Source organism: Notolabrus celidotus, chromosome 3 (genome assembly GCF_009762535.1).
Source record: "Notolabrus celidotus isolate fNotCel1 chromosome 3, fNotCel1.pri, whole genome shotgun sequence".
In the NCBI taxonomy this organism is placed as follows: domain Eukaryota; kingdom Metazoa; phylum Chordata; class Actinopteri; order Labriformes; family Labridae; genus Notolabrus; species Notolabrus celidotus.
In genome coordinates this window covers 33,127,406-33,150,517 of record NC_048274.1, presented here as the reverse complement: position 1 = coordinate 33,150,517, position 23,112 = coordinate 33,127,406, and the positions used below count along the sequence as shown (strand labels likewise).

The following is a 23,112-nucleotide window of genomic DNA, read 5'->3' as shown; positions in this document are numbered from 1 at the left end:
ACCTATTAAAAACCCACTGGAATGGTATCACATTGCCATTACACCCATGATAAAACTGTCAATTCACTGAAAAAGAACCAATCAATACACCGAGCCATCACCAGACACCCACAGATCCATACATGTATTCACCCATCCTGACACTCAGTACCTGCGTCTGCGCAAAATCTCGACACATTGATCCATCCGTCTTCCCCCTCTCTCCCACCATAATAGATGCTGTGCTGATTCAGTCCCCACAGAATACAAGGACATCACAGAGAAGTAACCCGGGACTGACAGCCGCATTGAGTGGCAGGATTGAAGCGGGAGAGGCCAGAAGAAAGGGAATGAAAGTCACGTAAATGACAGACTGGACTCCATAGGTTGTGATAACCCTGATTAGATTGGAGGAACAATGGAGGAGAAATAGGGAGACTGAGGGAAAAAGAGGTTCTGTCGACATCAGAGCAGATATCAATAATAAGCTATTTCAAATAGAGAGAAAAAAAAGAAGAAGAGGGTGGATGAAGGGGACAGGGGAAGACAAAGAATTGCCAAACAGGGATCAGGCAGATCAGCAGTGCAAACTAGTGTTTCCTGTGCAAGTATTGAGATGCAGATCCCACTTTCTCAGCTAATAATGGGGGCTGTCAAGAGTGTGTGTGTTCATGCGGGAGAGATTCTCACACATCTGCTAACCTGCCTCTCTAATGGGGTGCAAATGGGCTCCATTGTTGGGCCCGGCCGACCTGGCTGGAATGACCTGACACGTTCGATGATGGCTTCGAGTTCGCATGCATACGGAAACATGTCCTCACACTGGTGTTTACATACACATGTAGAATGCCTAATGCCTATGCATGGAGCTTGTTCAAACAGGAACAGGATGAGGAAAGTTTGAGGTATTCCTCAATAGATTCATTGAGGTTGTACTATCCTGTATTGTTTGCAGACTCATTCTGCTGTATTCTTTTTAATGGCTTGAACATTTGTAAACATTTGTAAAGCTCAGGTTTGCAGAGCTGTTTTTCTCAATTCTGGACTTTTTCTCTACTTTTTTGCAATGTCTCAGAAATATTATTCCTCACATTTAATACAAAAAACAGATGCATGCTATGTTGGTGAAGAAAGGGGTATGTGCCTAGTCTCCCTCCTAAATCCAGACATCTCTAAAGCTGTGTTTTACAAAGCAGTCACAACTCAGCTGAAATGATTTTAACTAGGCACTCTGCTGACTTGGAGTTGGGGGATGGGGGTTTAACAGAAGGAGGGGGGGCAATACGGGGTCACACAGGAGGAGAACTAGAAGGGAGGGGGTCGCTTTTTTCTCTTTCTCTCCGAGCTCTTGGAAAGAAAGGAAGGAAGCCAGAGCAAAGCAGAGCCGGAGCCCAAACCAAACTGAGGAGAGATGGATGGTGGGGGGAGGGACTGGAGAGAGAGCGCTGCTTATTGGTAGGCTGCGGGTCTCTCTCTGTGGATGGATTGACTTAGCACGGGTCGAATTACACCATTTGCCGTGTATTAGTTTGTTATTCTCCCAGCCAGGAGAAGTTGATTCACTACGACGCGCACAATTTTCTTTTCTGGATTACAGCAACACGAAAGGATACAAAATAAGGAATTCAGATGAGGTGAGTTTCTCGCCGATACGTGGATTTACTTTGTTGCGCAGCATTACGCAGTGAAAGTCGAGGGAAAACTAGAGAGAAGAGAAGTCTTTGCTGGGATACTAAATATTTCTTCTGACCACGGAGCTATGCTGCTCTGCAAAACTGATGGTTGCAGGACAGAAATAGTTCAGGTCCGGACTATTTTTACTCAAGCTCCAATCCATTTCACTGTTCATTCATTGCCTTTAGCGCTGGCAGCATTTCTCTGACGGTTTTGCACCGTAGGGTCTTTTCAACGCTTTCAAAGAGGTGTAACAGAGTACACCAGACCTAAACTGTTTACTCACTTCTTTCTTTGTGAGGCACTTTACCTCCAAATTAAGCTGTCGAAAATCGTTCTCATAACAGCTCCAGGATGCACAACTACACTAGGTAGCATATCAAACCCAAAGTTAATCATGAGATAAGACTATTAGAATTAAAAGGGTATGGTACAGACTTCTGTTTCATGTAGTTGTTTGCATTCAGGTGGATATGTGCCCTATCATGCTCCCGGTCCCTTCACACGCCCTCTATTATATTAAATCAGCGTTGAATCAATGATTTAACATGTGCGCGCTGTAGCACGAATCGCGCGTCGTTAATGTTTATGCCTTTTCCCTCGGCTTCGCAAAGTTAACAGTAGTGGAAGGGGCTGGTGTAGCGCTGTATGAGGGAGGGGGCTGTGTGGTCGTGGCACAGCTTTGAAGATCAGTCATCAGAGCTCAGGGGCCCGGGGACGGACACAGAGCAGGCAGGCTAAATGCTCGGATGTGCCGAGCGGAGCTGAAATCTGTGCGCAACTGGATGAAAAAGGGAAAAGTGTGGTCCGGACGGAGCTGTGAATATCAGGAATAATACATGCTGGGTGTTTTCTCTTATATGGATTACCAAAGGAATATGGCATTCAGTCGGATTGCTTCATTCATGAGTGAATTCGGCCACCTAAGGTAGGTGTTCTCGGTGAATTTCAATTATTGATAACAGTATATTTGGAGGATACACTCTGTGTTACATTATTAAGATGGAAATTGGGTTTACTGGAGGGCATATTACTACTGGTTCTTTTAGCCCACTGTCCGGAAAGCTACTTTATGAACAGAATATTTAAAGGGGTGGGTAAATTAAACGCCAATATATACATGGGCCTATTATGACAGTGAAATCCGAACCACGCCAGTTTTGGTCTCCAACGAACCCTTTATGTGGATAATTAAAACTACTCCACATCGTTTTGTAAAAAATAGCCAACATTATTCATTTCTAATTTCTCCAAAATGAATTTCATTTTTAAAAACATTTAATTACATTGAGACTTTGCAAAAATTAACTTGAAACAAAGCTAACGTGCACACTAGTGAACGGACCATGCCAGCGAACACTGTAACCAACAATTAAAGGCGAGATCGGACGGGCAGTTTGACTCATGTGTTGTCCTTCGCTCTCTATTTGATGCTTTTAATCTATTTACTGTACTCCCAATTTCATTGTGTCAGTCTTAAACTGGATAATATGTTGGAGAGACGCTCGTAACATCCTTTGAGGCAGGGAGAGCCCAGCCCCGTGCATGCACTGGGAGCTGTGGAGGCAGTTTAAACGCAGCCCCATCACTGTTGTCACTTCACCGCTGTCCCCCGCGTCTTTGTTGTCTTTTGTACGAGTCCAACATGTGGGCTAAAGGGCTCTGAAAAGAATTACCACGGATAAAACTTGAATGCCTTTACGCCCTGGTCCCCACAATACAAGCGTCAGAGCCCGGGCTGCTGCAGGGTCTGTGTGCGCAAAGAGAGGAGCGGAAGATCCAAAGCAAAACTTGAAAAATTATCCAGCCAATAAAAGAGAAGAAAGATAAGATGAATGACAACATAGACATCATTGTGGTTCATTTGCTTCCAAAAGAGGCGTGTAAATGTGACAGAGTGAGAGAAGTGTTCCTTTGTGCCATATTAAAGTAAATTTGGCCAAATTAAGGGAATTGTGAAAAGGAGAGGAAGAAAATAAACAATAAAGGGTTCAGTTGTGAAGTTTTAATTGTAGGACGGGTGTGCTTAATTCAATCTAAAAAAGGAAACACATTTGTTGGAGTTTGTCCAAATTGTATTCTTAAAACCAGTTCAGTCCCTTCACAGAAATAAAGACCACAAAAATAAACCTGATTTGAACGTTTCCCAGTTTAGCAGAATACAGAAGTTCTGTCACAGAGATACAAAATTACACAAACTACAAAGTTAATGTTGGCACGAGCACCACACTCTGGCCTGGTCAAGCATCAGAACCAGCCATTGGTTTGTTGACAGCACAGCTGGCTGCTGTGTCTCACTCCGCCTCACTGGCTGCGGGGTCACAACTCAGCAAGCGGAACGATCACCGTTAACCTCCTCTACAGCCGGCCATAACCCCGGAACAGCCGCCATTAAACCCTACAGCCTTATGGTTACCCTAAACTGCAGCTCTGAAATCAGGTTGTTCAATGCTAATTTGGTGAGGCGGTAAAAGTTGAACCCCATGTGCAGCATTTGGAGTCAAGATGTTTGTACAGTTTGCTTTGAACCCCTTTTTAGGAGCCCCAGAACTGCTCTGGCTAACTAAGGTCCACTAAACGGGGGTGGGGCTCTATTGTGTTGACTTGCCCAAAGCCCCTTTTGTTGCATGGTCACACCTGCAGCTCAGCCCCCTTTGTGCTCTTCTATAGCAGGACTACTGCTGAGAACAGCCTTTCTCCTGTTTCACTCCTCCTCCTCCTCTCGCCAAGGTAGACACGAAAGGGAGGGAAGCACGGTTTAGGGTGGCACAGGGCTCTCCTCCTGCCAAATCTCTGAAGCAACAAGTCCAACCAGGCCTCCTCAGAAGTGATCCTTGGGTAAATAGCACACGGTCAGGGGTAGTGGTTATTATTGGAGTGGGAAATGGAGTAGTAATCATTTCTGGGCCTGTGTGGCTGCTCTAATCATCAGGCTGACTCACTCTCCTGTGCGGCTGCGTCTTGATTACTTTCTCAGAGCAACTGTTTAGAATTGAAATCCAGTTATGGACAAACAAGTTGCGCATGTAGAAAGACTTGTATGATGAGCATAAATGTCTGAAACTGTACTCCTTAGTATCTGGTTTCTAGTGCTGTTACGTTTACAGCTCAGTATGGTGCAAAATGACAAGACAAGCAGCCTCCAGCAACGGCCATTGTTGTGCTGGGATTACATCCACCCTTCACATTCACACACGACTTACGAAACCTCACGCACCGCTGTTGTTTGCCATCCTTTTTTATTAGCCTCTGTTCCTCCCAACAGGACCTTCTCGCAACAACACATCCATTCAGTACAGCGGTGGAGGAGAAGTTACAGCCGATATATGCCAGTAAAAGCACAGCTAAGAGTAAAATATGTGTTAATCTGTCATTATAAGCTTGGACCACTAAATCTTTAGCTGTAACCACCAGAAATGGGGCTATAGACCCCTAAAACCCACCACCAGAAGATATGGCAAATCCAGCAGACCCCCCTCCCCTTCCCCATGTTTAACACCATGGGCCTGAGCCAACAACATCAGCAAGGAAAGTGCGTGGTTGTAGGGCATTGAAAAGCCTGTAATAACAGAGGTAGAGTGAGGCAAGGCTGAATGGCACTGAGTTGCGTGACAAGCCCAGCGTCTCTAGGCTTGTTGAGGCCTATATGTGCATGCACACACACCAACACACAATTGCACACACACACTGGAGGGCAGGAACCAGAGAGCGCAAAGGAATAGTCAATAGAAAACATGCTGGGGCTCACCAGAGATTGAGAAGTAATTTTAGATCGCTGACCTCTGGATGTCTTCTGTTTCTGTTTTACATTAAAAGTTTCAGAGGAAAGCCTTCGCCTTCGCCTCCGCAGAGCAGTGTGGCTATTACCATGCAAGGAATCATGGGAGATCAGAGCAGGGCTTCTGAGTCTGGTTGAAGTGTTTTTCTCCTGAATTGTTAAGTGAAGGAGAATGGCAGGAAAGAAAGCAGTGTGTGTTTAAGAAGAAGGGATTTAGAGCAGAACTCTGACAAGCAGGAAAACGATTTACCTGTGGACACAGTCTGGACTACACGCTCAGTCTGCTGTCTGTATGATAGCACTATAGAATCCAAATGTGCAGCTTGGTTTATTTACTTTTCATAGCTGTCCTGTTTTTTCTATTGTTGTGCGTCTGGTATCTATTTCTGTCCGGGCCGCTCCTACACACTCAGCGATTTATTGCTGGGCTTTTAATACAGCACCTTTCTTGGTGCGAGAGTGTCTCAACCAGGTAGTAAAAGAAAACAGCTGCAATGCTTTTAAGGAACACCAGTGTTTATCCGAGCAGTGCATTATCATCCATTCTCCTTTAAATTAAACTGCTGACAGTTGTTGGTCTGTAAAGATGTGGACGCCCGTGTGCACAGATCCGTGCCAGGATTTTATTGTTTATCTGGAATCTGGAGACAGTTCCTGCATTATTTTTTGTATCTTTAAAAAGACAAAGCAACCTTTGAGCTCCAGTCAAGTGGCTCTTTTCTGTCAATACATCAATCCTGTAATTTTACTATTAAGTGGATGAATTGAGATGAAACACTGTGTCGTCCAGTTCTTGCATTACTCAATCATAATGACATTGCTCTTTTGAAAAGCCTCAGTACCCCACAGAGGACTGAATAGCCATGATTACACACTATTGATGACTAAAACATGCTGGCACTACTCTGCGTCCATCCTCTCGGCTTCCATTCATTTTAGTGACACTTCATCTTACAATTACTGCTAAGACAAGAACTGGATCATTAGTGTCTGGTAAACAAGCTCAGTGCTTTAAATAAGAGTATAGGCTTCAAGGGAGTGCAACCAGTTTGTTTGTAATATAATCCATGTGCAGCAGCAAAAGGCGGACACACTGATGATATATATTGTTGCTCCCACATCTCATGACATCTTATTTTCTACTTGAGGACCATTTGTGTAATAACTCATAACTGGGTTTGGAGTAATTTTAAGACACAAATGACATAATGTTCATGAAAAAGTGAACAGAAAGTGGGTTATAAAGTTCACACATGGACAAAGTGATATGTAAAAGTCCATAGATTGCCCCTGTCTGCTGCTAATCCAGCATGCTTCCTGTGTGGATCAATCACGGCACTAATGGCTTGGCAGGCGGGGCACACAGACAGCACTGGAGCAGGTGTGCTTAGGGGCTAATTGAAAAATGAGTCAATATTGTGTGTGTGTGTGTGTGTGTGTGTGTGTGTGTGTGTGTGTGTGTGTGTGTGTGTGTGTGTGTGCACATTTGTCACTCTATGCGTTACCCCATTTGAAAGAAGGATTCTGTATGTGAAGCCATGTGTGTGTATCTCAGTGTGTTTCCAGCTAATCCATCCCTCTGCCTGTGTGACGTCTCCCGGTAAATTGTTTATATCCGTTCAAGCTTTGCCTGCATGAATAATTTGTTTGCCTTATAAATATTTGAATGTACACTGATCATTAATATGCACAGACACAGTCTGTCTCTAAAGAACCCCTTCATACACTAACATACACACTAAACCCTGCCACTCCCACCATGAATTATTACTGACGGAGTTTCCTGAATATCATGTCTACAATCAGATGAATTACAAGCAATCACACAAAAATGAACTCCAAAGTCCAAACAACTGCTCATGAGTAGACCTGCATGACACAAAGATGAGTTAATCTCTGCACTGCAACAAAACACACAGCCGCCCAGAGGGCATGCTACAGCGCTAACCGCTAACAGAGCACCAATAGAAGTCAGCTAATGTCAGAGCAGAGGCCACAACAGTGATGGTGATGAAGTTGCAATGTGCTGATGAGTGTTAAGCCTGACCTGGAGACTAACCAATCAGAGCACAGATGTACAGAGACAGCAGGCCTGCTACGCTTCTAACAGAGCGGACTTCCGCTGCATCCAACACACACAGAGACACCCCGCTGGTCAGTTGGCTGACCTTCCCTTAGACAGCAGATGCAGCCGAGAGGTGGAGGGGAAACGCCAAAGCACTGCCACTGAGAGCTCAGTCATCAAGATGCCAGAGAGGGCATAATGTATACCTTATGGTTGTCTTCTAGTGGGTGGTGGAGTTTGTTTTTTGTGACTATTGTTAAGGTCTGGTTTATAAGACTTGCTTTTTCCTCTAGTACAACTTGAAATGCAGTATTTGGCTAGTCAATGCAACATACGGTAACAGGCTAGCCCCCAAAATCAACTGGTTGGAGTTAAACTATGGTGCGGCAATAACAGACAGGCACAACGTGATGCTGGCAGAGCGTAATGTTGAGTAAAGCTTGCAAAAGCAGCAGTAAAAGTCAGAGGCTTGCTCGTTATTGATATACCTAAGTTTAGGTATCAGACATAAAGGAAAAAAATGATGATCATCTCGTCTTAGTTTGCATAAGACCTAAGTTTGCTGCTGCAATTCATATGGAGCCTGTTACACGCTGAGAACCAAATGTATTCCTTTTGTGTGTGTGTTTCCAGGTAACATCTCCACTAGTGTGAAACAGGAAGTGTCGTCTGTGAGCAGCCATGGGCCAGAGAGCTGTGCTTCTGCTCAGTGAGCTGCTGCTGCTGCTGCTGCTGACAGCCTCACGCACTCTCCTCGCAGTCAGCTTCCCAGAGGACACCGTACCCCTCGATGTCGTTGACGCACACTGTGAGTATGCGGGCATGCAGATGAACTCAGCAGAGATGGGAGAGGGAGATATAACAATAGCTGCAACTTCACTGTAAAAAAAGAAAAGAATAGGCAACTATCTGTAAAATGCACTTTTTACTTTTACCAGTCACATTGAATAAAGACAAACAGCAGCAGAGTCCTCAGTCCAGTCGTGTCAGCAGTTTACGAGCATGCCATATCCACAGTAATAAAATCAATCTGCTGTATGGTCAGCTGTAGCATTAAGTGGATTTCATTTTCATCTCTGTGATGTACGGGGAGAACAGAGATGTGCTGACACAGGCAGACATTATCTAATGCACAAATGACACACAGGTATAATCAAACAGAATATACAGTCTGTGTTTGTACTGTACCATTAGCTTAATTGCTGTGGGATTTATTTAAAGCATGCATACAGCATATTTATTTTCAACAGGCACAGCAGAGTTAAATATAGCAACAGGAGAGTGCTGTTTGTCCGTGCAAGAGCATCTTCTGCTTCCACCATGAGTTTGCCGTTAATAGCATGTGTGCGTGTGTGCTGTCTTTACAGTTTCACGGAGGTACCCTGTGTTCAGAGGCCGGCCCTCTGGCAACGAGTCACAGCATCGCCTCGACTTTCAGCTCATGACCAAGATACAGGACACACTGTTCATCGCTGGCAGGTAAACTCAGCACGCACATGCAAACTGTCTCTATCTATCTTTTTCTCTTTCACACATCCCCCACACTGATACACTCGCTCCCTTCTTGGCAGGTAAACAGTGGCATAAGAGGGGGGAAAAAGCTCTTAGTGTTATTGGATCTGCGGCTCCTCAGGCTGCAGCTGATGTATATGGCCTGTATTGATCCCTGAAAGGCGTCTATCACGTCGGCCTGACGCTCTGTCAGGGATTTCTTGGCATCTTTACATGTCTTTTTGGTATTTATGGGTAGTTGGATTAATCCAACCACAGGTACTAATATTGTAGCTGGAAATCACCTGGACATCTACAGGATAAAACTCCCACCTACGGAGCCTCTGTAATCAGCACCACATGTATCACAGCTGACAGGTGGATCCTCCTTTTTCAAGTTATTCAGTATTCCCATGTTTTTACTCAAGTGAAGCCAAGGTTTGTACTTTGTGGGCTGATTAAACCATAAAAAATCACAGCCTTTTCCACGTGTAATCAAAACAACATCAAGGTGTCATCTGAAGAAAGAAAGAAAGGATATTTAGATTCTCATATCACAACAACTTGCACATAATTCAAAATCCATCATGTAGTTAGTCTGCAACAACTAGTTTGTTCTGAAAATAACACAGATTTGTACAATTGCAAAAGAAGAAAATTAAACTGCTAAATTACAGGATTTAATAAAAAAAAGAAAACACTCAGGTTTTTAAAAGAAAGAAGAAAAATGTTTCCCTCCATGGTGTTACAATCCAGAAAGTTAACAGCTTCCTGCTGCAAAAAAAAGGAATTGAAAAAACTCGTTAGACTTAACGTGGTCCTCTCATGACAAGTTCAGATCAAAAATATTCTAAAAATAGCACAGAGTCTGAAAAATTGGGAATGATATTGTGAGCAAGTCCTCTAAGAATGAAAACAAGAAATAGGAACACACAAAGAAAATATAATCTTTAACTTTTTATTCTAATATTTATGAATAAAATGATGAAGCCCTGGATTGTCATGTGTAAGTGTCTATCTGTATCTGGTTGTGTGTTGTCACTCATCTTTGTGTTTCCTTGTGTCCACAGAGATCAGGTGTACCTCGTCAGTCTAAGAGAATCCTACAGGAATGAGATCATCCCTTACAGAGTAAGATTCCCACCACGAGCTGCTCCTCTTCTCCACCAACACTACAAGACTTCCATACAGAAATACAGAGCCATTCATCACACTGGACAGGCTGTAAAATGAGAGAGTAGAAACGGGAGGACTTGTGTATGTGTGTGTGCATGTGTGTATTCATTCTGCCGTGCTTGTTTCTAATGCTCTATGTTTGTTTTGACAGAAGCTTACATGGCGATCGGGCCAAGTCGACAGAGACATGTGTGCCGTCAGGGGAAAACACAGAGTGCGTATTAAAAACTCTTTTACCTCGTAACTTTGGCATCACATTAAATCACTCTGACAGAAACTGTGAGCAGAGAAGCCGACTGCCTCTTAAAAATGCTGTTATATGTTGTGATTCTGGTAACAGGAGGAGTGTCACAACTTCATTAAAGTGCTGGTACCAAGAAATGATGACCTGGTGTTCATCTGTGGGACCAACGGCTTTAACCCCATGTGCAGATACTACAGGGTGAGTATCAGTGCTCAAAGCTAACATGTCATTAAAACAAATCACAGTCTGCATGCTGTAACCTGCAGAATGTACTACATGCAAAAAGACAGTGTTGTGAAATAGTGTGATGGGAGTCATTTGAGTAGCACTCCTTGACTTTCGTATGACTGTATATTTGCTCACTGGTGTATTAATATGTTCTGTTTGCACTGTGTCCCCTGACAATACTCCTCTAATGTGTGGGTGATCGTTGTGTTCCCTTCAGCTTGATAACCTCGAGTTTGATGGGGAGGAGATCAATGGATTGGCCCGGTGCCCATTTGACTCAAAGCAAACCAACGTTGCCCTTTTCGCTGGTAAGGGGTCAACCACACACACCCGCCTACACACACATAGTTGGTCCCGCTGAAGAAACACTAATGTGTTCCTGCTTATGCTCTCATTATCACCTCTGTGTCTTTGCCAGAGCAAAACTGTGCCTGCAGCGATAACAGCTCCACCAATTAGGCCTTATAAACGAAGAGAAACAACAAAGAATACAAGAGCAGTGTATCCTAGTTTTTCGGTGACTGTACTCCTTTTTTGTTTTGTATTTCAGAGGGGAAGTTGTATTCTGCAACTGTAGCCGACTTCCAGGCCAGTGATTCTGTCATCTATCGCAGCATGGGTGATGGATCGGCCTTGAGGACCATCAAATACGACTCCAAATGGCTGAAAGGTAAGCGAAATGCCCCGCCATAACTCTCAATCTTTATTTCTCTCTGGAAATACACTTGTGTACCTGCCAGCTAGCTAATGCCCATGGTGCCTTTGCATGGTGTATGTATGTACGAGGCTGTCAGGGCTGTTTTTTGGAGTGATAGAGAGCTCTCCTGCCTTGCCAAGATCCAGGGGGATATGGCCTGTTCTCTCCCAGGCAATCTAGGTCACCCCCAGTCATATACAGCCTTGTACAAATCCCTGAAATATTCAACATGCGCGGCGGTGGTGACGGTGCAGAAATACACTTCAACTCTCCGCCTCTGTCTCTCCCTCAGAACCTCATTTCCTGCACGCAGCGGAGTACGGGAATTATGTGTACTTTTTCTACCGAGAGATTGCAGTCGAGCACAGCAATCTGGGCAAGGTAAGACAACGCACCTACTGTTTATAAAGCATCACATATTCCACACAGATGCAGCATGCAGGGCGATCTCCAGAAAAAAAAAAAAAAAAAAAAAAGGGCCTGACACCTCCCTCTGTGCATGCCATCCTGCCACACAAGGCCCCAGTGGTAATGGGGCTCATTCAGGCGATGACAGAAACACATTAGAATACACAAGACATTTCGACTGCCTGCGTTTGCTGGGAATTTTCTACTAATGTAAAACCATTACACAGCTAGAGGATTTGTCTCTTCTGGTGATTGCACGCTCTGTTTCTGCCCCCCTCCTATGACAAACACACACACACACACACACACACACACACACACACACACACACACACACACACACACACACATGCAGAGAGCATTAGGATGTTCTGTGTTTGAAGCCAACTTCAGATTTCAACCATCCTGAGCTGGTCTAGTTGAGCCACAGGAAGCCAGAATCCTCCATCAGCGACCAGACGATAAATATTTCAACCTCACTAATGCCCTAGTGACACCTGGCCTCTGATGGAGGTTTGCCCTGGTTAATTATTAAAACTATTGAAACCAACTGCTTCACACTGTTTATTTATGCTCTTATAGCTGCAATCTAACACACATTTCACAGCACAGTGTTAGGTCATCCATGTTTGGCCCAGTCAGGTTAAAAAACCTCCACACGCACACAGTCACAGACAAGTGTGTGCTCAAGTTGCAGTGCAGAGTCGCTACCGGATGGACAGATACATTATTCATCATGTTGAAGTGTTTTTAGTGACGTTCACTCAGCTGCCCCGCTCTTCCTCCTCACAGGTTGTGTATTCTCGAGTGGCCCGGATCTGTAAGAACGACGTCGGTGGGTCGCAGCGGGTGCTGGAGAAGCACTGGACGTCATTTGTGAAGGCAAGGCTGAACTGCTCCGTGCCGGGGGACTCCTTCTTCTACTTCGACGTGCTTCAGTCCATCACTGACATCATCGACATCAATGGCGTTCCCTCTGTGGTGGGTGTGTTCACCACGCAGATGAACAGGTGAGCAAAGGCTACTGTTAGTTATCGATACAACAAATGCAGAGGGATGGAATAAGAAATTCTGAAGGCAAACATGTATATAACTCTTTTTCTCCCTCTCCACAGTATCCCAGGGTCAGCTGTGTGTGCCTTCTCCATGGCCGACATAGAGAAAGTATTCTGGGGCCGGTTCAAAGAACAGAAAACTCCTGACTCTGTGTGGACTCCATTTCCAGAAGAGAAGCTGCCCAAACCTCGGTAAGAACTGAGCCTCTCTCCTTTAGAAAACTTCAAAATCACAAATCTTCTAAGGTCCAAGAAGGGAGGGAAAGAAGCAGGTGGTGCCTGCCAACAGCTGTTTACCACCTGTCATTCTGTCCCCTTTTCATAACCCTTCTTTGTCCAGGTTGAGCCCAATGAAATCAAATATTTTTCTCTAATAAGAGACCAAGTTATTAGCTTTGACCCAGCACACACACAGTCACCATCTGCTGATGATTAAATTATTAATCTGGCATAATTAGACGTGCTGCATATTTAACCTGTTTACAGTCCGCATGTATATTTGTAGGCCAGCCCTCTGTCCAAAACACAAAGTCCACAGAGCACCTCATTACCCTGATGAATCATTGATGGGGGATAACCATGCATATGTATATTTAATGTTTCCAGCTGAGGCCTTTTTGTGATCCTAATAGGCACCTGCTCCTCTCCTTCCACCCTCCCTTTTGCACTTTTCATCCATCTCCATACACATTATGACTCCCCTGTGTGTGATCGCACGGGCTGATCTTTGACCTTTAGCCCTCTCTTCTTGTGCACCCTCCATCTCAGACCTGGGTGCTGTGCAGGTCACGGTCCAGCTGCGTCCTTTAAGAGCTCCATCGAGTTCCCCGACGATACCCTGCAGTTCATCAAGTCCCACCCTCTCATGGACACAGCAGTGCCTTCTGTTGGGGATGAGCCGTGGTTCACGAAGACTCGCGTGAGGTAAACACAGAAGCACATTCAAGATGCATGAACAGAAAAAAAGAAACTCACTTTTTTCATCATGCCTTTTAAAAATCAGCTGACGTCTTATTTTCATGATGTCTTTTCAAAAGTGTCTCTTAAAAATAAAATCATGTTTAACTTTTGAAGAATGTGATGCAGTATTTGGTGCAAATCGTGAGGGTGAATGCAGACATTTGAATCAGTGCTGAAAAGTATAGTTTAATTCTCAGCAGTTAGCATTTAGCACACATGAAGACAATAAAATTTACACTTATTTTCAGTTTTTGCGTCCTGTATTTCATTACAGCCCAGATGGTGATAAAAAATGCAATGAAGAAACAAAAAAAAACTGACCTCTTGTAACTCAACAGACGGACAGATTTATGTATTCAAAATGGTCTCTCCTATTTTGCACCCCTGCTGTGAGTAACACATGCTCCTCTGCTGCGTGTGAAGGTACAGACTGACAGCGCTGGCTGTGGACAATGAAGCAGGACCTCACAAGAACTACACAGTGGTGTTCATCGGGGCTGAGTCAGGGGTTGTCCTCAAGGTTTTGGCCAAGACCACCTCTGTGTCCCTGAACGACAGCCTGCTTCTGGAGGAGATAGATGTCTTCAACAGGGCCAAGTAGGAATACACACTTTTCACACTCTCACTGTCTGCCGCTGTTCTCTATTTCCCTTTCCCTTCTGCTTTCTGGCCGAGGAGTCAGCAACTCTTAAAGTGAAGCTTCCTGGCACAGATGGCAGAGCCTGTCTGTCTGCTCTCTGTGCAGGAACAGTGTGTGTATGAGGCTTTTTTCTCTGTTTATTTTTGGATATGAATACACAAGCTGCAGGGTGTCAGAGGTTACAATCTTGTTAAACTGCAAGGGAAAAGCTTTATGTGCCTTCTCCACCTAACAAGTGATTAAATCTACCGAGACTGAAACAGTAGACAGACTTATCTGATAAACCCCTGATCATGTTTCCCCCTTCCCTTTTCCCAGGTGCCTGTCTAACCGTGAGGATGACAAGCGTGTCCTCTCGCTGCACGTGGACAAAGACGCACACAGCCTGTATGTCGCCTTTTCAAGCTGTGTCATCCGTATTCCCCTGAGTCGCTGTGAAAGGCATTCTGCCTGCCACAAGTAAGTAACGCACAAATTCCCACGTAAGGGTTCAAAATGTGCCTCAGTCGGTCATAGGTTTATGACTTTATTGTTTTGTTTTTCAGTAAATGTCATAAAAGCAACGATAACAATTCCCCGCATGATTCTTGGTTAATGTTCAGTCAGTCACAAATGTTTATAGAGCGCTTCCCGGAATGATTAAACCCAGTGGTTTGATGTTGTGTGTGTTTTTCTTTCTTGGACACTAGGTCTTGCATTGCTTCAAGAGATCCTTACTGCGGCTGGAGGCCTCATGGAGCCTGTGAGAGGATACAGCCTGGTGTTGTGTGAGTTAAAGCTGCAGCATACAGCGAAAAATATAACAGATTAGAAATGAGATTATGAGAAGTCTTACATCAGTCGTCTGACTATGTCTATCTTTTCTTCTTTCTCAGGACTGTATATGAGCAGGACGTTGAATTTGGAAATACAGCCCACCTTGGAGACTGTCATGGTACGACTCTCATCTCCATGCCATGTCATCTATCCTGAGACACAATCAAACAGATACACACATACACTGACACACACACGTACGCAAAAGAGACACAAAGTCATCTCCACACACACCATGAGCCTGCACACTCACACCAGTAACCACTCCAGTAACTTGCCCCTACATAAGTCTATGTTCAGTATTAACACACACATCTGCATACAGTACATGGCCACCTGTAACTTACGAAACATGGACATGTACAATTCAGGGTCATGTTCAGCCGGTGCAAATGGCAGAGGTCTTAAGATGTCCTATGGCCAGAAAATGTGCCTTTACTGATTTTACTTTTTAAAAAAAGTCTGTCCCTTCATTTGTACCGACTAAACATGACCCAGCTGAACCTCAGTATTGATCAGAACCAGAGGGCTTCCTGTGACTCCGCTGAGAGAAGGACACTGCTAGCGAGTGCTTTGTACCTTTATTAAAAAGTCGACTAAACTGCACTCTTAGTGTCTCTTAGGGAATTTTAGTCTTTATTTTTTCCTTCTGAATTCCCTTATGCTGATTTCTTGTCCTTTTGAATTCTTTTAGCGTTTTTGGGCACTACATCAGCGCCAGATTACAAATCATTTGGCGACCCTACCTCTGGTTAGTTTGATCTTTTACTCAAATGGTTTCTTTCCTTGAGTTCAGCATCTCCAACCCTGTCCTCTACGCCACTGTCACCATTCATCTTTTCTTACCAAACACTTCCTGGTTGCTAATGTCACCTGCTTCATTTGCCATCATCACAAAACTAGACTCACCAGGCGACATCGGTGCTCTTTCTCAGCACAGATTCACTTCCTCCCTTTCACTCATCACTTCTTGTTGGGACTCCTCCCTTTCGCATGCCCACCCTCCATCTCTTGGCATCCTTACTGTTGTGTACCAACTCCTCTTTGAACCTCAGCATCCTCTTTATTTCCCGTTCCAAATTCTCTAAAACAAAAAATGTACTCTTATTGGTCTGTGAATGTGAAAACTCAATATTTTGATTAAGTGGATGAAGTTTATTTATCATTGTGTCAAACATTAACCCTAAAAATGACCCATTGACCATGCCTACTAACCGGGTTGATAACAGTATGCTTTACCCACGTCTGCACAGTTTGTTAACAATTTGTTTGTCACCACAGACATGGAGTTTTCATCAACGCCAGTCACTGTCCACCCCAGTGGGCCCATACACCCCCCAGTACTCTTACCCACTCAGAGCCCCAGCTCTGAGCCTGGTCCAGAGCTCTACGGCTCAGGCTTTGTGCTGCAGGATGACCCAGCCACCTCCCATTCTTTAGACTCTTTCCCAGGGGGCCAAGAGGGTAAGGCCCGCAGGGAGGCAGCCAGCATGCTGCATTGAGCCCAATCTGATAGCTGCCAAGACTCACTAAACAGCACAAATGTGAAGCCACACACAAGCTCACATATGCAAACACATAGCCCACACAAAGCTAGCCAATTAAGATTTACATTTAATAACATGGCAGATAAATTTTCTTTCTATTTCAAATAGACTTTTTGATATATAATTTATGTTTCTTTACTTAATATATTTTCATTTAACCGTTGTTTTCTTTCCTTTAAAACATAGTTTCCTTATATTCTTTCTTTCTTTACTTCTTTGAAATTATTGACTCAGCTTTCTCACCATTAAAACTCAAACTCTCTATTCCCTTTTTGTTTCTTCAAACCCTTTTGTTTGCATTTCACTTTTCTTTCTGCCAGTATAGATTTATTAACTCTAGATCAAGTTACAGTTTACCCTGGCTGGTAGATCATTGACTGGGCCTGCTCTGCCACAACACTACTGTGGCCGCACGGTGGATGACTAACTCTTTCAATGTCTGTGGTTACTAACAAACTTAATTCAAACTCTTGCCTTCAACAACTGGAAGGCAAGCACTGCTTCTCTTTCCTCAGAATAACTTCCCGCTGGTTGATCCCTTGTGGGAAAAAATGGATTTGACTCTCTATTTCAGATTTATTCACTGCTAATCCTTTGGTACCTTTTCAACGCATGACAAAAAGCCTTTATAGTGGAACGTGGATCAAGGCAACTCTTGAAAATCTTCCCCTCTGAACTAACATAGCACAGCTTCTTATAGATGGTGAAATGGATGTGGGTACCTAACAGCTTCTGCCAACGTTCACCATCCTTCTTCTTCATCTGGGTTTATAATAGGAGTAGCAATGTGTCAATAATAATGAATTCTTGTATTTGACTGTTTAACACCTATGGGGAGAGATGTGAAAGCAGAAATGTGTGCATGTTTGTCTCCACACACAAACATGCACATGTTCTGCTGCTGAATGGGGAGGGATGCTTCACTGAGCATTTTCACTCTTTGCACCAGGGGGTTAACCAATCCTTCAATGTTTTATAGGTGTGTGGGATATCCAAGCAGGTGAGACCAACCAGATGGTCCACATGAACATCCTGATCACCTGTGTGTTTGCTGCTTTTCTCATGGGTGCACTCTTGGCTGGTCTGATTGTTTTCTGCTACCGAGACTCGTTCCTTCGTAAGCCAAGGCACGTCCACAAGGATGCAGAGTCTGCACCGTCCTGCTCTGATTCTACTGGGAGCTTTGTCAAGCTCAATGGTCTATTTGACAGCCCCGTAAAGGTACAGCCAAAACTCCAATGCAAGATTAAAGAGTGGTGCAAGTGTTAAAGATGTAAAACTGTGTCTAACCTCATCAATTTTAATTTCCCATTCCTAGGAATACCAAACCAACATTGATTCTCCCAAGCTGTACACCAATCTGCTGAGCAACAGTAAAGACCTGAACTCGCCCAACGGGGATACCAAGACCATGATCCTGAGGGACGGTTGTCAGCCTCCTGAGCTTGCTGCCCTGCCTACACCCGAGTCGACTCCTGTGCTTCAACAGAAAGGCCTGCAGCCCATCAAAAATCAGTGGGAGAGGGCTCAGGGGAAGGCCAGTGGGCCTCGCAAGGAGTCCAACTCAGCTAAGAGTCCTCAGTTCCTTTCATCTCCTGTTCCTCAAAATCCCCACCATCCTCACCTGGCTCTTGGACACTCCCACATCCCCAGTGCGGTTGTTCTGCCCAATGCAACACATGACATCCCTGACTTTGATGATGAGGATGATACACTGCCGCGGTCGTCTGAGAAGAAGTTGAAGAACCCAGATTCTAAGGGGAGTAGGAAAGAGCAGAAAAGGTCTGTGGATGCCAGGAATACTCTTAATGATCTTTTAAAACACCTCAATGACTCTGTGGCCACCCCTAAGGCCATTCTTCAAGAGGGATCGGGGCCCCGCCCAAGGCAACACCTCACACTGGAACCCATGGAGGAACTGACTGAATTACCCCCTAAGGTACCTAGCCGTGAGGCTTCCCTTTACTCCCCCTCCTCCTCCCTGCCCAGGCACAGCCCCACCAAGAGAGTTGATGTGCCTCTGCCCTCCACTCCCACCACACCAACGGGCAGCCTGAGCCATGGGGGAACCCTGGAGAGACATAGAGGGGGGTATCAACTCCAACGGAGTGCCTCTCACAGGCACTCCTTATCCACCTCACCTAATGGGGTAACAATGGGGGTGTCGGTGTCTGTGTCTCGCCAACACAGTATGAACAGAGGAGGTTACATGCCTCCAACACCCCCCTCCAGACTTGACTCCCATGGTGGAGTAATGGGGGGTGGAATGCACTCAGCCCACCCATCCTCAGTACCCCGACAGGGCAGCTACAATGGGCACTGCTCACTCCCTCGCACGGGGGTTAAACGGACCCCATCGCTAAAGCCAGATGTGCCCCCTAAACCCAATGGGTTTTCCCCACAGACTCCACAGATGCGAGTGGTCAACAAGTACAGTTATTAAAGCAGAAGGGCACTTCTGAGTGAGCTCTTGACTGTAGAGCTTTGAGCCCTGGGTGCTTGGGGGGACTATGGATGGGGTAGGGCCTGGTGTGTGTTTGTGTATCGACTTGAGGTGTATTCCCCCTTTAAATGATATGCACATTCACTCACACTAAAAAGGGAAAATCAAACATGTGGCCAAAGATACTCCTTGGAGCTTTTTTGCTTCCTATGTCTCCAAGTCCCTCCCTTGCCATGGTAGCCATTGGATATGAACAGTGGTCAGTGGTGAATCTGCTGCACCCCATTGTATCTGGGCTTGGTGTCAGCCGTTCCAATATTAGGTACGCGGTTTGGGACACTGACGCTGGGCCGCTACAGCGTCTGTGCGTGTCGTACAAGGGTCAAAACAGTGGAATACTTGAAGAATGGGTCTCATTTGTCACTGCCCTTGAGCACTGTCTTCCCACTAATGTGAACTGAACAAAGAGGAGAGGTAGGCCATGCCTTTGTTAGTAAGATGGCTGGGGGCAGAGGAGAGGGAACTCAAAAATCATGGTATGCGTGTTGCTTTAGAAACATGACTTCAGACAGCTGAATAAAACAGCCAGATGACAGAGAGAATGAGTGCAGATGAATGTGTGTGTGTGTCTGTGTGTGTGTTTGAGTGACATGTGTGGAATGCAGGTTTGTGCTAAGGCAGAACACACATAAGGCCTTTCAGCCAGAGGATGCACCTAAAGACCTGTCTAAGACCTAAGTCACTGTTTCCCGTCTCTTTTTTGCTCTTGTTCAAATCCATCTGGACCGAGGCTAAACCCCATGTTCGTCACTCTGATGTGCTTTTTGGTCATTTGTTTAGGCTGGAGTGACATTATTCATGCTGGGACAGGGAATCTGTTACTCACTGGGAAATTTAACATAGTACATTTGCTGCTATCGGTTTTAGACAAACATGTGCATCTATGATGAATTTTCTTCTCAACCAGACTTGGATATTGGTGTGCACGGCTGCTTGTGTGTATGAGTGGGTGTGTGTGTGTGTGTGTGTTTGATCCATTGCAAACAGAGGCCAAGAAGTTCAATTTTAAGCAACCAAACACACTGTTATGACTGAAACATGGGCAAAATGCTTCTCTCCAGGACTGAAACCTCCTCTAACCTCCGCTGCCCCATTGTGGGGCAAATGCTGGTGGTTCAAGAGACTTCTTTCTTAATGTAGCAAAGGTATTAAGAAAAATATACATTTCTCATCTCGTTCTATAAATGAATTTTGAACAAAATTATTTGCCTTTATAATGTTTTACTGTGTTATTTAAATAATTTTCATATGAAACTAAAGCAACACCAATGGTTTAGCCCATTTTTAAGGAATTCAACATTTCAGGGCACTTCTTTTAAACTTGCGTGGACCCCATTAGAAGAACACTAGAACTTTTCCTTCTGCATTAACCCTATGAAAGGTAAATTAAAGCAACCCTAGAACAATACATGGATGTAACACCTCTGTCACCTGCAGCCCCTGTGTTTCCTGTGCAGCTTCCCCGCAAGTGGCCAGTGTACAATCAACACAACAATTACCAATGTGTCCAAATGAGTCATGCTGGGAATGACGAGATCCTGTATATAATTAAATACTATAAATAAGGAGTATAAATATTTTTTGGCGAGTGAACCTGAATCTGTGCATTGTGTGCCTTATTCACAAAAATGAACTAGTACATTATATGATATTGGCTATGTCAATTGGTCCTCTGTATGTTATTGTCATATACTATATAAACATTTTTATAGAAGAAACTTCAATATGAGCAGGATGTGTTGAAAACCCACTACCTAACCCAAACTGAAGTGACGTGGAAACAACTGACCAACATTCCACTTAGGACTTTTACAAAAGGATAGTCAAAAAATTTCATTTTTGGTTATGAATCGATGTTTCTCCTTTAAAGTTGGTGTTGAATGGAACGGTGTTAATCCAACACATGGAGGTGCCATGCAGTGAATGTATTTTCTTGACAGTGGGATGTAGGGTGGTTAGACCTTGTACTGTGGAGCAGTCGGCTCAGTGCAGCACATCCTGCCCACAGCCAATGTATTAACACAGTGTTCATGTGAAAGCCGTCTGTTGGCATGGGGCGGCGGTCACGCAGAATCTGTAATTCCCCGGGATTGCAGAGACGGGAATTGTTTCTATTGGCCAGTAGGGACGCCTGAGGGATCACATCTCTTAGCATTGGGTTCATTATACGGGAGACATCTGCAATCCTATCCGAGTGTCAGTTGCCTGTTTAGCCCAAAGCCACATTTTGTTTACAAGTGATGATTGTATGTAAAGACTTTCTGCCTGTCATCTAACCAGTGTTTGGGCTCTCTTTTCTACTCCACACATGCACACTGACAAACATACATTCAACACACACTGCTCAACTGCCTTGTACATTGCAATATGAACTGGGTCTTTCTGTTGCAATCTGAATTGAAGCCTTTATATTTCAGTCTGAGCTCGGTGTGTGCAGATGAACCGGATTTCGTCCTGTAATTTTTGATTTAAATACTGTGCAACATGGCGATGCAAGGCCAGCTGTATATATGATCTCCAGAGTATTTGAGCGTGTAGATATGTTGTAAAGTTGTACTGTGAATGTGTAAATAATAATGATGGTCTTTGTTTCATGATATTTTGTTGATTTTTTTAACACGGCATGTATAGTTGAAATAAAACATTACAGCACAGAAAGAGCGGCATGTGGGGTTGTTTTTGTACCTTGGGTTCCTTATGCTCAGTCATATGTTTTGTGTATTAGAGAGCATTAACGGAGATGCAAAGATTTAAAAATCAGATGCTCAGTCCTTTGTGAATACAGCCTAAAAGCTATGAGATGTTTTCTGTCCCTACAACACGACTTGTCTGGGGGAAATGCTGCTCGTGTCCTCGCTGAGCTCTGTGATTTGACTATCAGAGACAGCGAGAGTCTGCAGAATGATTAAGAGCCTCAAGACTATTTTTAGAGCTGGGTTGTTTTGAAGTTTGGGGCCAGCGCAGAGTCAACCACACCAGATAGCATGTGGGAAAGTTTCCAAAGAAGTATGTTCCTGTAGACACCAAACATCTGGACTAACTACTGCTCACTGCATGAGATCTGAGCCGCCAATGAGCTGTGGAAGGATCGACACACACACACACACACACACACACACACACACACACACACATGCGTGCATTCAGATGGACACAGCATAAACATCCATTGCATGGTGACACGCACAGATGGGTCTGTGATAAGATTAGCTGCCAGCAACAAAGGAGAAAAGAAGTGGTGGTTAGATGAAAGATTATCACTTTTATGTGTTCCTGATTACCAGAATGGAAAGAAATTAAATTGCCCGCTGGTTGTATTTAGGGGTGACATAAAGCACTCATGTATAGCTCACATAAGACGGAAACAAACAGAACAACAACTATGGTAAAGAGGACTGTATGGTTAAAATATTACATGAGAAATGCAGATGTAAAGGTCAAAATCTTTCAAAGTCACACACACACTTCACAGTGTCTTAGTGGTCTAAAACTGCACACCACAAAACAGCAACATCTCAGGCTGAAGCCCAACAGGGACTTTTGTTGCATGTCATCCCTCCTCTTTCTCCTTCCTACATTTCCTGTTCGCCTCTTCACAGCAATCTATCAAATACAGCAAAGATGTCAAAAACATCATCACATCACAAACAGCTTTAAATTTTTGACATTTCGAGTGTTAACTTCCAGAAAAAGCTCAATCCAACGTCCATGGAAACTTGTCAAAGTCAAATATTGAGATTGAAAGGGAAAAAAAGGGGGTTTTATTTCACTGATCAGCACATAAAGAAGGGGTGCAGAGGGCTCTTAGAGCAACGCTCCTGCCTTTTTGGAGTGAGGTTTTGCGGCCCTTT

General features: G+C 44.3%; 1 protein-coding gene across 3 annotated transcripts; it reads left to right on the top strand.

Annotated features, from left to right (window-relative positions):
* Window positions 1–1,311: 1,311 nt before the first annotated feature.
* On the top strand, window positions 1,312–21,916 carry sema6dl (sema domain, transmembrane domain (TM), and cytoplasmic domain, (semaphorin) 6D, like). Of its 3 annotated transcripts, XM_034681027.1 has the most exons (20): window positions 1,355–1,613; window positions 8,130–8,304; window positions 8,864–8,975; window positions 10,058–10,118; window positions 10,315–10,377; window positions 10,504–10,605; window positions 10,853–10,943; window positions 11,186–11,305; window positions 11,625–11,713; window positions 12,533–12,750; window positions 12,856–12,987; window positions 13,564–13,719; window positions 14,179–14,352; window positions 14,714–14,854; window positions 15,085–15,162; window positions 15,271–15,329; window positions 15,906–15,962; window positions 16,493–16,675; window positions 17,738–17,979; window positions 18,077–21,916. In XM_034681027.1, the coding sequence occupies exons 2-20, from the start codon at window positions 8,178–8,180 to the stop codon at window positions 19,199–19,201; spliced, it is 3,330 nt and encodes a 1,109-aa protein (XP_034536918.1). In that variant the 5' UTR covers window positions 1,355–1,613; window positions 8,130–8,177; the 3' UTR covers window positions 19,202–21,916. The 3 variants fall into 3 exon arrangements, with proteins under 3 accessions (XP_034536919.1, XP_034536918.1, XP_034536920.1); XM_034681028.1 differs by lacking the exon at window positions 16,493–16,675 and having other exon boundaries at window positions 1,312–1,613; XM_034681029.1 differs by lacking the exons at window positions 15,906–15,962; window positions 16,493–16,675 and having other exon boundaries at window positions 1,415–1,613.
* Window positions 21,917–23,112: the final 1,196 nt, after the last annotated feature.

Bases quoted from the DNA above. Each gene is read 5' to 3' on its own strand.
- sema6dl (XM_034681027.1), top strand. From the start codon at position 8,178: ATGGGCCAGAGAGCTGTGCTTCTGCTCAGTGAGCTGCTGCTGCTGCTG. The intron at 13,720-14,178 runs GTAAACACAGAA...CTGCGTGTGAAG, and splicing joins TTCACGAAGACTCGCGTGAG to GTACAGACTGACAGCGCTGG. The intron at 15,963-16,492 runs GTTAGTTTGATC...TTGTCACCACAG, and splicing joins ATTTGGCGACCCTACCTCTG to ACATGGAGTTTTCATCAACG.